Source organism: Eurytemora carolleeae, unplaced genomic scaffold (assembly GCF_000591075.1).
Source record: "Eurytemora carolleeae unplaced genomic scaffold, Eaff_2.0 scaffold81, whole genome shotgun sequence".
Lineage (NCBI taxonomy): Eukaryota > Metazoa > Arthropoda > Copepoda > Calanoida > Temoridae > Eurytemora > Eurytemora carolleeae.
This window is the reverse complement of record NW_019396041.1, coordinates 64,697-77,682: the sequence shown is the minus strand read 5'-3', so window position 1 is coordinate 77,682 and position 12,986 is coordinate 64,697. Positions and strand designations below refer to the sequence as shown.

General features: G+C 29.6%; 2 protein-coding genes across 3 annotated transcripts; both read right to left on the bottom strand.

Annotated features, from left to right (window-relative positions):
• Positions 1-330: 330 nt before the first annotated feature.
• On the bottom strand, positions 331-4,105 carry LOC111700863 (xyloside xylosyltransferase 1). 2 transcript variants are annotated; one of them, XM_023471925.1, is made up of 10 exons: positions 3,939-4,105; positions 3,613-3,652; positions 3,147-3,250; positions 2,450-2,553; positions 2,335-2,375; positions 2,041-2,137; positions 1,642-1,739; positions 1,362-1,414; positions 1,219-1,280; positions 331-688 (listed from the first exon to the last, which is right to left on the bottom strand). In XM_023471925.1, exons 3-10 carry the CDS (start codon positions 3,244-3,246, stop codon positions 635-637), a joined length of 609 nt encoding a protein of 202 aa, XP_023327693.1. In that variant the 5' UTR covers positions 3,247-3,250; positions 3,613-3,652; positions 3,939-4,105; the 3' UTR covers positions 331-634. The 2 variants fall into 2 exon arrangements, with proteins under 2 accessions (XP_023327693.1, XP_023327702.1); XM_023471934.1 differs by lacking the exons at positions 3,613-3,652; positions 3,939-4,105 and having other exon boundaries at positions 3,147-3,265.
• Positions 4,106-4,301: 196 nt separating this feature from the next.
• LOC111700814 (uncharacterized) lies at positions 4,302-12,612 on the bottom strand. The gene is made up of 6 exons (XM_023471861.1): positions 12,520-12,612; positions 5,785-5,878; positions 4,921-5,003; positions 4,599-4,667; positions 4,404-4,488; positions 4,302-4,327 (listed from the first exon to the last, which is right to left on the bottom strand). Exons 1-6 carry the CDS (start codon positions 12,610-12,612, stop codon positions 4,302-4,304), a joined length of 450 nt encoding a protein of 149 aa, XP_023327629.1.
• Positions 12,613-12,986: the final 374 nt, after the last annotated feature.

Here is a 12,986-nt window from a genome sequence, read left to right as displayed (position 1 = left end):
ATATCCAATAGGTTTCTACCTTCGGGCAGTCATGTAAATATTATACTTTGTTTACACATTCTTTCATCATTATTGTTTTACACATTCTTTCATCATTATTGTTTACACATTCTTTCATCATTATTGTTTACATATTCTTTCATTGTTTACATATTCTTTTATCATTCTTGTTTACACATTCTTTCATCATTATTGTTTACACATTCTTTCATCATTATTGTTTACACATTCTTTCATCATTATTGTTTAAACATTCTTTCATCATTATTGTTTACTCATTCTTTCATCATCATTAATTACACATTCTTTTATCATTATTGTTTACACATTCTTTCATCATTATTGTTCACACATTCTTTCATCATTATTGTTTACACATTCTTTCATCATTATTGTTTACATATTCTTTCATCATTATTGTTCACACATTCTTTCATCATTATTGTTTACACATTCTTTCATCATTATTGTTTACACATTTGATTCATTATTTCTGTTTGAAAGTATGTCTATCATTTTCGTTAATTATTTTTTTTATATTTATTTATTATTGCTTAATTGTGTTTGTGCAATTAGCCAATTATATTTTATTATTCTCATTTTAAATGATTAAATACAAAATTAGTTTCTTGCATTAATGTCTTCTGTACGGAACCAGATCATATCCATCTGCTGTTATACTCATATCCTATGCATATATATATATATTTTGTGTCAAACGATTAAGTTAATGAACTTTTTTATTTTTCATGGGTGAACAATGCAAAACAAAAAAAAATGTAAACGTTTTATCCTATTATTAAAGATATAAGAATAGAATTAAAGAAAAGATGAAAAACATTTCTTCCTTTAGAAATTATTTTTTTTTTCATGACCTTAACTTGAGTAGGTAGAAGTGAATTTACTAAAACATTTATTTTTTTGCTTTATTGTATAAGTTAGGATATCTGTTGTTTATCTTTTTGGTATTAACGCCTATTATTATATTTCAAATATGTTTGATGTTTAAACATTTTTCTTTAAATCAAGCAGTTTTTTTGTTTTTTGAATTGCTAATTAAAAGAAAAATGGGTTGAAAACTATAGAGGATGTCATTTTCTATATCCTCCTACCCAACTCATATTGTTGAGGACTGTAATTTTTTTCACTTATACCCTATTCGAGGAGGCTTGAACCAAACTAGAGGTTTGGGTTTAGGTTTAGAACTAAATTTATAACCTGAAGGAAGACAACCATCATAGAGATCCAGAACTTTTCAACATTTATATGGATTTCTCTCCCTAACATGATAATGATTTTCAAGTAGTCTCTTTATTCTCATGTTGAGAATCATATTAACTATTAAATTAATTTATAATTACCCATAACTGCACTTTCATTTTCTACTTGAATGATGTTCTTGCAATCAATAGGTCTAGATAATTGAACAAGATGAACAAGATGAACAAGATGAACAAGATGAACAAGATGAACAAGATAAACAAGATAAACAAGATGAACAAGATAAACAAGATGAACAAGATGAACAAGATTAACAAGATTAACAAGATGAACAAGATGAACAAGATGAACAAGATGAACAAGATGAACATGATGAACAAGATGAACAAGATGAACAGGATGAACAAGATAAACACTTACCTAGGACCGCACCCATTAAAATGAAATATTTTCCCTTGAGATTTTTCAGCACAATAATGGTATTTTATAAACTTTTCTTCTTGAGGGTAGTAGAGATACTGAAATTAAACTATTAGAAAGCATCTAGAGAATTAGATTGCCGCAGTATTGTTACACAGGTATGTAGATTTATAGGATTAACAACAATGAACAAGACTTTAATGACAACTAAAATTCTTCGAATTTGAAGATCTAAAGGTGGAATTTGAAAAGTGTAAAAAAAAGATTTCGAACATTCGAATAATACTTTATGGGTAGCCCTGTATATCTATCAGCTATATATATTAAAGATAAAATTCAGATTTTAGATTGTTCCCAGATATGTAGGATATATATCTATAGATGTATATATGTTTATACCTGTACTGAAGTTTGCATATTGAATACACATGGCAAAGGAAAGAATAGTTCAGGAGATGTAAATCCAACCAGATTAAACCAATCCTGATCTCCTGTACTAAATAATTAAAAAGATTACTTTAATAGCTATTTTATGAAAAACGGTAAAAGTTTAGAAACAATTATCAGAAAAAATCCAGTCATATCACATTTTTTGGTGAACTTTTTGATACATATTTTATAATTAGATAGCTTAAAATGACTTTTCAATTATCTTGTTTAGTTTTGTATAGATATTTTTTTCTCAGTTTTTACCTAATTTGAACTCCAACGTATTTCTTCATAATTTTCCTTATCTAAATAAAAGAAAGTTTCTTATATTAAAAATTATAAAAAAACACACACATTTTCTATTTAAATAAGAAATTACATTTTCTGATTGTAAATATTGGTTGTACAACTTATTCTCCCGCATTTTCTTGAGATGAAACAGTACAACACCAGAATTGTACCCCTGCATTTTCCCGGGCTTTCCTAAACATTCATTTCAAATAATTCTTAAATCAAGTTATTTGTATTATTGTTTTTTGGTGATGAAAGATTAAAATCATTAAAAAGAGACTTGACTTGACAAATCCACTTTTGTTTATGTCCCAGTTGACCAGCTTAAACAAGAAATGTTTATGTCCCTGTTGACCATCTTAAACATGAATCAATATTTTAAGATTTAAAAGAAAGTGAAATAAATAAAAAAAAGGGGTAAGAATGTCTTTTTTTTGTTTTGTTTTTGTTGTGTGAGGTTAATATCGAGTATTTACAAAAATTCTGATTTTAATCCATTTATCTTTGCAAGTTACAACTCAAAGTATAAGACCTTAGATATGTTACACTTTGAAGTCTGATAGATAGATTAATAATTAAAATTTAAAATCTTAAAAGTTTATTTCCTCAGGTTCAAAAGATATAATAGGAATTAGATCTAGCCAGACTACATTTTTTACATCGTGCTGGGTCGAATCTACTCTGGATAGCCAGACTTTTTGATAGGTGTGGGAAAATACTCAAATCCTTTGTGCTCTCGCAAACATAGCCCAAATTATGACATGAAAATAAGAATAGAACTTTACCTATAATAGAAATATTAGTTAGTTTAATATATTCCTGAAGAATATTGGAATAATATGGTGACAGGTCAGGACTCATCCCGATCATTTCAACTTTTTTCATTTCACTAAAAATCAATGAAATTAAAGAAAAGTGTTATAAACATAAAGTATACATGAATAGATTGAATTTTGAAAACCTTTTTTATGAAAAATTGACTTAGATACAGTGGTCAGCGTTTACAATACAATACAATACAATGAAGACGACTTTTTTATTTAAGTTTTAAATTCTAACAACCTTTTCAAATTACAAGTTTACAAGTTAATAAAGAGAAGCTGTTAATTGACAACTACTCTTTGCTTCCATGTAAATATGTATCCATGATGATTAAAAGCTTGGTAGAAATCAAAAATCGAAAGTCGTCTTCATTGTATTGATAAATACGAAGATAACTGTTAAAGAAATAGAATGAATGAATATAGATACCGAAAATGATTGTATAATTCCAGAACATCACACCGAAATTCTAAAAATGTAAGAATAAAGTTTTGTCTCGTACAGTAATATCCAGCAAATTCTGAATTCGGAAGACGACTTTTAGAATCAAGTTATGAATTCAAAAAGTCCAATTAACATGAGACATAGCAATTGTGCAGAGTAAACAGACCCATTTTACTAAATAAGTGATTTAATAAGTGTCTTGTAAAACTATTTGCTTTGCATCAATATCAAATACACATAAGTATTGCTATAATGTCGTCTTTCCATTCCATTGTTTTCTGGTTATTACTGTAGATATTCTAATGCTTTACCTAAATCTGTACTATCAATGAAAATAAGTTTGTCTAACTGCTTAAAAGAAGTGTGGTAGTAGGGTGCAACAAAAAATAAGTCGTTCAAGTACTAAATGTCGTCTTCTTTTTAAAAGAATAAAATTCAAAAGTTTTAAGAGACTTTGCAGGGACGTGACGTTACTTAAAAGTGACTTGACCATATTTGCTTCTGAAACAACATAGAAACTGGTTAGAATTAAACACTAAAGCAAAAAACAACGATATATTCCACATTAAAAAATTGATTATAAATGTTTAAAGGTAAACTGTTGTGAATCCGTCATGCTCTTTTTTTGAACTGAAAGGTCACTTGAAATTAGAACGGCGTCCCATAAAGTAATTTCATCGTACACTGCACATAGCAACCACTGAACCGGTTCATTAATATATATAATGAGCAACCTCTATGAGAATAAAAGAATTTTCGGAAAAATAGAAGACGACATTCCTTATCAGGTTCTTTATCTTTACTCTGCCAAGACCAAGTTTTCATTTCTTGTAAACTCTCCTGGTTAGCAGAAACTATTTCCTTAACAAAAAACTGATTTATGAATTTGGTTAAAAATACTTAAAGATTATGTGTAAAGGTCTTTCAATTAAACTTATAAAGAGCGTTCTAATTTGTTAAAAATGGTGAACCTTCAAGTTTACAAAAGAGACGTGTAGTGGTTTTAGAGCTCTTAACCTTCTCCATTTCCAGAACCTAGACTGTAGAAACAAAAATCATTGTTTAAATTGTATCTTCAATATTTATCTAGCAGACTGTATTTTGTGTTTTCATTCATTAGAAAATTTGTTATTTTTGGTTATCAGCATGCTTTATGATATGCAGTAAATAGTTTCATTTATTAAAATTTGCCCTGTACACCAGAAGAGGTTTTATAATGTTGATCAAAATATTTGTCTAATTGTCAGGTTTGGAACATAATCATGGGCTGAAACTGGCGTCTCCTGATATTACCATAATAATATCCTGAGAAAGCCTTTTCCCGATGATTTTGAAGAAAATATGGCCACAGGTTTCAGCACTTGCTTTATCGGTCACTGAAAAACAAATTTTTAGACAAATCTAATTTACAGAAAATGAAATATTAAATTTGTATCATTCTATTTAAAAGGTTGTTTAGAATGTCTTCAGATAAAAATCAGCTCGATCCCTATCTTTTGTTAGTTTAAGGAATTAAAACACATCTTTTTGGAAATCCCTGTTGTCCCCCGAAACATGTCAGTAAAGTGACGACTTAAATGTCATCTTAGATCTTTGAAATAATTTGAAGCATTTCTTTATTTGCAAGATTCTAGCAACAATAATAAAAATACCCCTTATAGTACAATGTGTGGCCTGCCTTTTTTGTGCTTTTAATATTACCTGAGATACAGGGTTACCCACAAAGATTGAGACTTCAGAGACGACTGTACGGAGCTATTGCTGTCTGTTTCCTAGTATTTATGATTCCGTGTAACCGTGCAACTTTAAATCTGTTTCTTTCTTTACAAAAGATCTTAACAAGACAAGACAATACAAAATGTAGCCTTGGAACTGTCATATATATTTAAACAGTTTCAGGTCGTCTTTACCTCTCAACCTTTGAGGGTAACCCTGTATTACAAATTTTAAAGATCAAAGAGGACCTTTCAAGTCGTCTCTCAACTGTCATGTTTCGTGGGACACCCTGTAAGTCACAAAAAAATGTGCTTGCGGCCCGGAAAATAAAAAAAAAACACGAGAAAATAATCGAGTTTATGTGAACTGAAAATTTGCGCTTTCTCAAACAAAAGTTACGACATCAAGCTGAAGTAATTAATTCGAATTATGTATACTTACAAACTATAAAGTGTATTGATGTACTACTGTACTTCAGAATACTGTTTAAGGTTACAGATTTCAGAAATATTTTCAAAAAATCTGTGCAAATATTCTTCAAATTTAGTATGAGATTTGAAAATGGTACAATGACTAATTTCTAAAGAAGAAGATGTTGAAATAATTGAAATAATAGATAATAACATAAAACTCTAGACCCTAACACCCCGGTGAACGTATAAAATGCCTTTTTTTGCTGAAAAATAGGTGTTTTTTTTATAAACATAGGTATGCATGGTAGTTAGCAGATATTTTTTTTTTTAAGTATGAGAATTTTTTGGAAAAATCTTTATAAAAAATAAAATATTAGCAAGAAATTCAACTTTAAAATTCTTTAAACTGCCTTTTTATTTTCTTTATGAATTGCTTTAGCTTTTTGTCTGGGTAGTGAGGGTAGTTGGAAATTAAAAAAAAATTCTTGAATAAATGTTGATAAAAAGATTTCAACAAGTCGGTGGTAGTGAGGGAATTTTGAAATAAAAAAACAAATTCTTGAAAAATGTTGATTTATAAATTTTAAAAAGTCGGAGGTAGTGAGGGTAGTGGGGAATTGAAAAAAAATTTGTTTTTTATTTCAAACTACCCTCACTCCCACCGACATGTTGAAACTTTTTTTTCAACATTTATTCAAGAATTTTATATCAATTCCCCACTACCTTCACTACCTCCGACTTTTTAAAATCTTTATATCAACATTTATTCAAGAATTTGTTTTTTATTTCAAACTACCCTCACTACCACCGACTTGTTTAAACTTTTTTTATCAACATTTATTCATGAATTTTTTTCAATTGTCTACCCTCACTACCTCCGACTTTTTAAAATCTATAGATTAACATTTTTTCTAGAACTTGTTTTTTTATTTTAAACTACCCTCACTACCACCGACTTGTTGAAACATTTTTTTCAACATTTATTCAAGAATTTTTTTTTCAATTCCCCACTGACTTTAAAATTTCTACCATTTAATTTCAAAATTTATATATAAATCAATACATATCTTTATTTACTTATGAATTATGAATTATGAATAATGAATTATGAATAATGAATTATAAATAATGAATTATGAATAATGAATTATGAATAATGAATTATGAATAATGAATTATGAATAATGAATTACGAATAATGAATTATGAATAATGAATTATGAATAATTAATTGATGAATATTTCCTGATGAATTAGCTGTATTCACCATCAGCATTCCAATATTTATTTCATCATAAGACTATACATAAATAAAATAGAGGACATTAGTTGGAAAAATACTATTTTGAAACTGTAGAGAAGAAATAACTTACTTAAATAGTAAGAAGAAAAAAAAAGTTTCTTGAGTTTGTTATTTAGTGCGCACTAATTGGAAGAATAAATCTAGCTTGTTGAGAAGTAAATCAAAACTCAAGAAACTGCGGAAAAGACAAAATTCTCAATAAAAAATCTTTGAATTCAACAAAATTAAGTAGACCTGGGCACTATAAACTCCCTTTCACTTCAGTTGCGAGGCTGACGTTTAACCGGATAGAGCAGACTGTATTGTACAGAACAATTAACCAGCTAGAGCAGACTGTACTGTACAGTACAATTAACCAGCTAGAGCAGACTGTACTGTACAGTACAATCAACAAGCTAGAGCAGACTGTATTATACAGTACAATTAACCAGCTAGAGCAGACTGTATTGTACAGTACAATTAACCATCTAGAGCAGACTGTACTGTACAGTACAATTAACCAGCTAGACAGCTAGAGCAGACTGTATTGTACAGTACAATTAACCATCTAGAGCAGACTGTACTGTACAGTACAATTAACCAGCTAGAGCAGACTGTATTGTAAAGTACAATTAACCAGTTAGAGCAGACTGTTCTGTACAGTACAATTAGCCAACTAGAGCAGACTGTACTGTACAGTACAATTAACCAGCTAGAGCAGACTGTAATGTACAGTACAATTAACCAACTAGAGGAGACTGTACTGTACAGTACAATTAATCAGCTAGAGGAGACTTGTACTGTACAGTACAATTAATAAGCTAGAGCAGACTGTACTGTACAGTACAATTAAACAGCTAGAGCATACTGTACCATGTACTGGTACAGAACAATTATTCAGCTAGAGCAGACTGTACTGTAAAGTATAACTAACCCGGTAGAAGAGACTGTACTATAAAGTATAATTAACCAGCTAGACCAGACTGTACTGTACACTTCAATTAACCAACTAGAGCAGACTGTACTGTAGAGTACAATTAACCAACTAGAGCAGACTGTACTGCACAGTACATTTAAGACTTGGCAAGGCAAACCGAGACAGCTATTAAATGAATGATCCCCTACTAGGGAAATTTATGTGTAGGGGGAGGGGGGGATATCGCTTCGGCTAGTACAGGGTACGGGGCCCGCCCGGCCGAGTATTGGTTAAAAGAAAATTCCAGGTTTTGTATTTCAGGAGTTTTTCTCTTGAGGGGTTTATTTTTCAGGGGGTTGTATATCAGGAGTTTTTATTTCTAGCGTTTGTATTTCAGGACTTTGGTTTTAAGGATTTTTTTAGGAGTTTATATGTCAGGAATTTGCTTTTCATGAATTTATAATGGCGCCGTGTACATTAAATATCAATAATTTACCTTAACATCTTGAGGATGGATCAATTTTGGATTCAGCAGCCGATCTTTTTGAAGAATATGATGATCAAATTAAAAGAACATTGCTTTTTGTAATATTGAATTTTTCATTATCATTTTTACATAATTTCTTTCAAAATACAAACAAGGAAAACCTGAAGTAAATTGTTTAGAATATCTTTATTGTCGGGACTTTTCATAGACAGGACATTTCATAGAACCGTTTATATATGTACATAGAGGACATTTCAAAGACAGGACAGTTCAGAGACAATAAGATATTTCAAAGATAGGACATTTCAAATATAGGACATTTCAACGATGGGACATTTCGTAGATAGGCTATTTCGTAGATAAGACATTTCATAGATAGGACATTTCACAGATAGGCCATTTCATGGATAGGACATTACACAAATAGAACATTTCATAAATAGGACATTTTATAAATAATATAATAATATGATAAAAATAATAGATGTCTATAAAATATCCCAACATCTATCAGAATAAAAATGAACATGTCATCTTATGCATTCCTAACGGTGGTAAATATTCTGATGATTCTGCTTCTGTTTTATTTTCATAATTATAAAGATAAGAGTCCGGAGAGGTTTCTTGGAAATAATCAGAGTTCAGAATAGTTTCAACCTCTTCATGTGTGATTGAAAGGTTGAATAAGGACACTAAAAATAGATACTTTGGGACCCATACAACTGTTCAAAAGGAAGACGAAATGTGAACTATCTGTTAACAATGCGTGAACAGGGTATATATGTAATTGTACACTGCAGAAGGTGTATATGTACACTGCCCAGGGTGCATATGTACACTGCACAGGGTGTATATGTACACTGCACAGTCAGCTTCCTATTTCAAAGTTTTATGAGTCCCACCGGCAAGAGTTTCATATCATGAACTTTTTGTAGGAAAACTTTGATGAAAATGTATGTTTTTAAAAATAATCAACTTTATAAAATGAACACGCTTACAGCGTATACATTCATAGAATGGAATAACAAAATAAATAAAAAGTTAAACTTTTTAGATACAATTACTATAATATTTAGTTCAGTTTCAAACCTAGAAAATAGAGGACTGAACAGGACAGGAAAACACTGCAGCACACAGTTCTTCTTCTTTTCATCTTTGTAATCAAGTTCATATCAATGATTTCATCTTTGAAATCAAGTTCATATCAATGATAACATCTTTGAAATCAAGTTCATATCAATGATTTCATCTTTGAAATCAAGTTCAAATCAATGATTTCATCTTTGAAATCAAGTTCAAATCAATGATTACATCTTTGCAGTCAAGTTCATATCAATGATTACATCTTTGTATTCAAGTTCATATCAGTGATGACATCTTTGTAATCAGGTTCATATCAATGATTACATCTTTGTAGTCAAGTTCATATCAATGATTACATCTTTATAATCAAGTTCATATCAATGATTACATCTTTGCAGTCAAGTTCATATCAATGATTACATCTTTGTATTCAAGTTCATATCAGTGATGACATCTTTGTAATCAGGTTCATATCAATGATTACATCTTTGTAGTCAAGTTCATATCAATGATTACATCTTTATAATCAAGTTCATATCAATGATTACATCTTTGTAGTCAAGTTCATATCAATGATTACATCTTTATAATCAAGTTCATATCAATGATTACATCTTTGTGCTCAAGTTCATATCAATGATTACATCTTCACATTTTCCTTCATAATAATGCACGTATATTTCTGTGAATAAATAAACCAATAATTTCTTCAAAAATATTCACAAAATAATAAGAATACTTGATAAAATATTTTCTTTACTGAAAAAAGACCATAAAAGGCTTAACTTTCACTGCGCACATGTGTGCAAAAAATTAATATCGCGTTCTATCAGTATGCATGTAAAGAACTACACTTATCATACAATATCATACATGAATATAATCAAACAGTTTGATTGACATGTAAAAAATACAAAAATAAATGTTTGAAAATTAATTAGCGTCGTCTTTATTTCTATTAAATGCTTGTTAAAGTAAAGCAGAACCAGTTTATTAATTATAATAAATTAAACGGAGAAATCTGCAGCTATAACCATGGTTCAATAATTTCATACCTGCAATATCTATATCAATATGTATTGTTTAAATTCATATAAAAAAAAACTTTAAAGAACGAAAAACAAAAAAAAAAGTTTTACCTGGCCGGAAAAGAAAACTTTATCCGTTCTATAAGTTCCATCAAAGAAGGCTTTTATTCAGTTTTATGAATTGCTTAAGTTTCTGTAGCAGAAGACGACATTTCAAATGTTGGTTTTATCGGCCAGTGGTGTGTGTATCCATAGTTTATTTTGATGTGTGAAAATTGAAAAAGAAATATGTTTTAAACAAAAAAGGCATTTTCAAGCATCTTCTTTTTTATTCTTGCTAATTTTTACAACCTTTAGCTTTAATTTAAGGCATCTAAAAACAATAGCTGTAATCTTTGAAACCTTCTTACAGAACTAAAAAAAAAATAAAACTAGGTTTGTAAGATTAATTCAAGTACAAAGATCTATTTACTTAAATACACTACGTAGATCACTGAGAAGCTGTACATATTCTCTTTGTTTCCATGTAAACATGCATGTTTATGTGTATCCATTCTGTTTAAAAACTTGGTAGAAATCAAAATGGTCATCGAAAGTCGTCTGATTCGTATTGATATATATGACGACGAATGTACATGCATTATGATTATGGTACTACAGGTATAACAAGAAAACTCAACTTTTAAACTCAAATTAGGACTTAAGTTAGTCCAATAAGCACGGGAAACAGAAGTTGGTGTGTTTAAAAAGATCCAACTCACTTGATTTGCGATTTAATAAGTGTAGTAAAACTATTCGCTTTCTAACAACATAAAAAACACTATAGAATTTCTACAAAGTCGTCTTCCTATTTTTGAGTTTTCTGGTTATGACTGTAGTACACAGTAACAAATTATATCTGTAGAAATCATTTGTGATTTTGATGTTTTTTTATCCAGACTCTGCAGAGTTATTCAGGTCTGTCTTAACTATATTTGTTGAACTTTGTTATTTAGACTAAGAGTCAAGAAAAGACAATTAAAACATTATAACAAAACCATATTTACATTAAACATTTCATAATAAAGGTAACAGATAAAGATGAATGATAGAATATCCCAAAAATAGTTAGATATAAAACTAATTTACAGGATATGGGTTGATCGAGAGAACTAAAATTAATTTCCATAAATGATAGGTAATAACTTCGTTCGTTTTTTAACTTTTAAGGTTTTTGGATTTTTTTAAGGTTCCAAAAAACTAAGTTTAACTTTCAAAAATAATTATTCTAGTTATTTGAAAACGAGCATAAATCATTAACCAATTAATCGATTTGCCTCAAATTTGTGAATACGGTAGAACCACGAGCATTTTCTCAGCTCGGTTTAGGGAATACGGTAGAACCACGAGCATTTTCTCAGCTCGGTTTAGGAAATACGGTAGAACCACGAGCATTTTCTCAGCTCGGTTTAAAAGTTCTAAAATGAGTTGGTTGTTTAAACTAAGCTAGCAAGGAAAACATTAGTATGAATATAGTTTTAAAATGTTAAAACCTTCACAAGTTCACATTATTTGTGTGGTGCCTTTTTGAAATGTGTTTAACCTTAACCTTAAAAGTGTTCTTGAAAACGAATTTTTGTCATAATCCTTTACAAGTGAATCCTTGTTCGTTATTTCTTTCAGAATCTCTTTTTTCCCTCTCAAGTGAATTCCCCCCTCCCCTCACACCATCTCCTACAGAAACCCTTTCCTCACTGTGTCTCTAATTTTAGTTCCCATGTTATTTTTTACTCGTAAATTCGGCCCTTTTTGGTCTGTTTCATATTTCTTGGATTAACTGTAATGTATACAGTTTATAATATGGGAGGGGGCTAACGGACTGTAACCAATTTATCAATATGGATTCGAATCATCAGCACCTGTAGTTTTCTTTATCACGTAAAGTTTAGATATAAATAATGTATTTGGGAAACTATAATATATTTTACGTGTTGGACGAAAATTTTTACTTCAACTTCTACATCTTCTACTTCTACTTCTACTTCTACTTCTACTTTTGGGGCTGTAACGTTTTGCGGCATTCTCTTTTTCGAGAATGTTCTGGAACAAAATTAAAGCTACATCAATATCTGTAAACTTTTTTTTTAGAAAAGCAATTTAATTTTCGTTTAAAAACTTAAGTTTTTGTGTTCTTTTGGGAGTTTTTAAACCGATGTAGTTTTTTCGTGTAGTTGAAACAAAGGGAGGATCCGGTCGGTGGAAGTAAAACAAATATTTTTCGGAAATTGACAAATTTCCGTTCTTAAAAGAAACATTTTAGAATTGTTCTTGTTTTACAATTGCTCTTCACTCTGGTTTCAAATTTATTTCTGAATCCTTAATTCATGAAAAACAATTTAATTCAAGAGAGAATTTATGAATTCCAGAAAGGATTTGTGAATTCTAGAAGAGATTT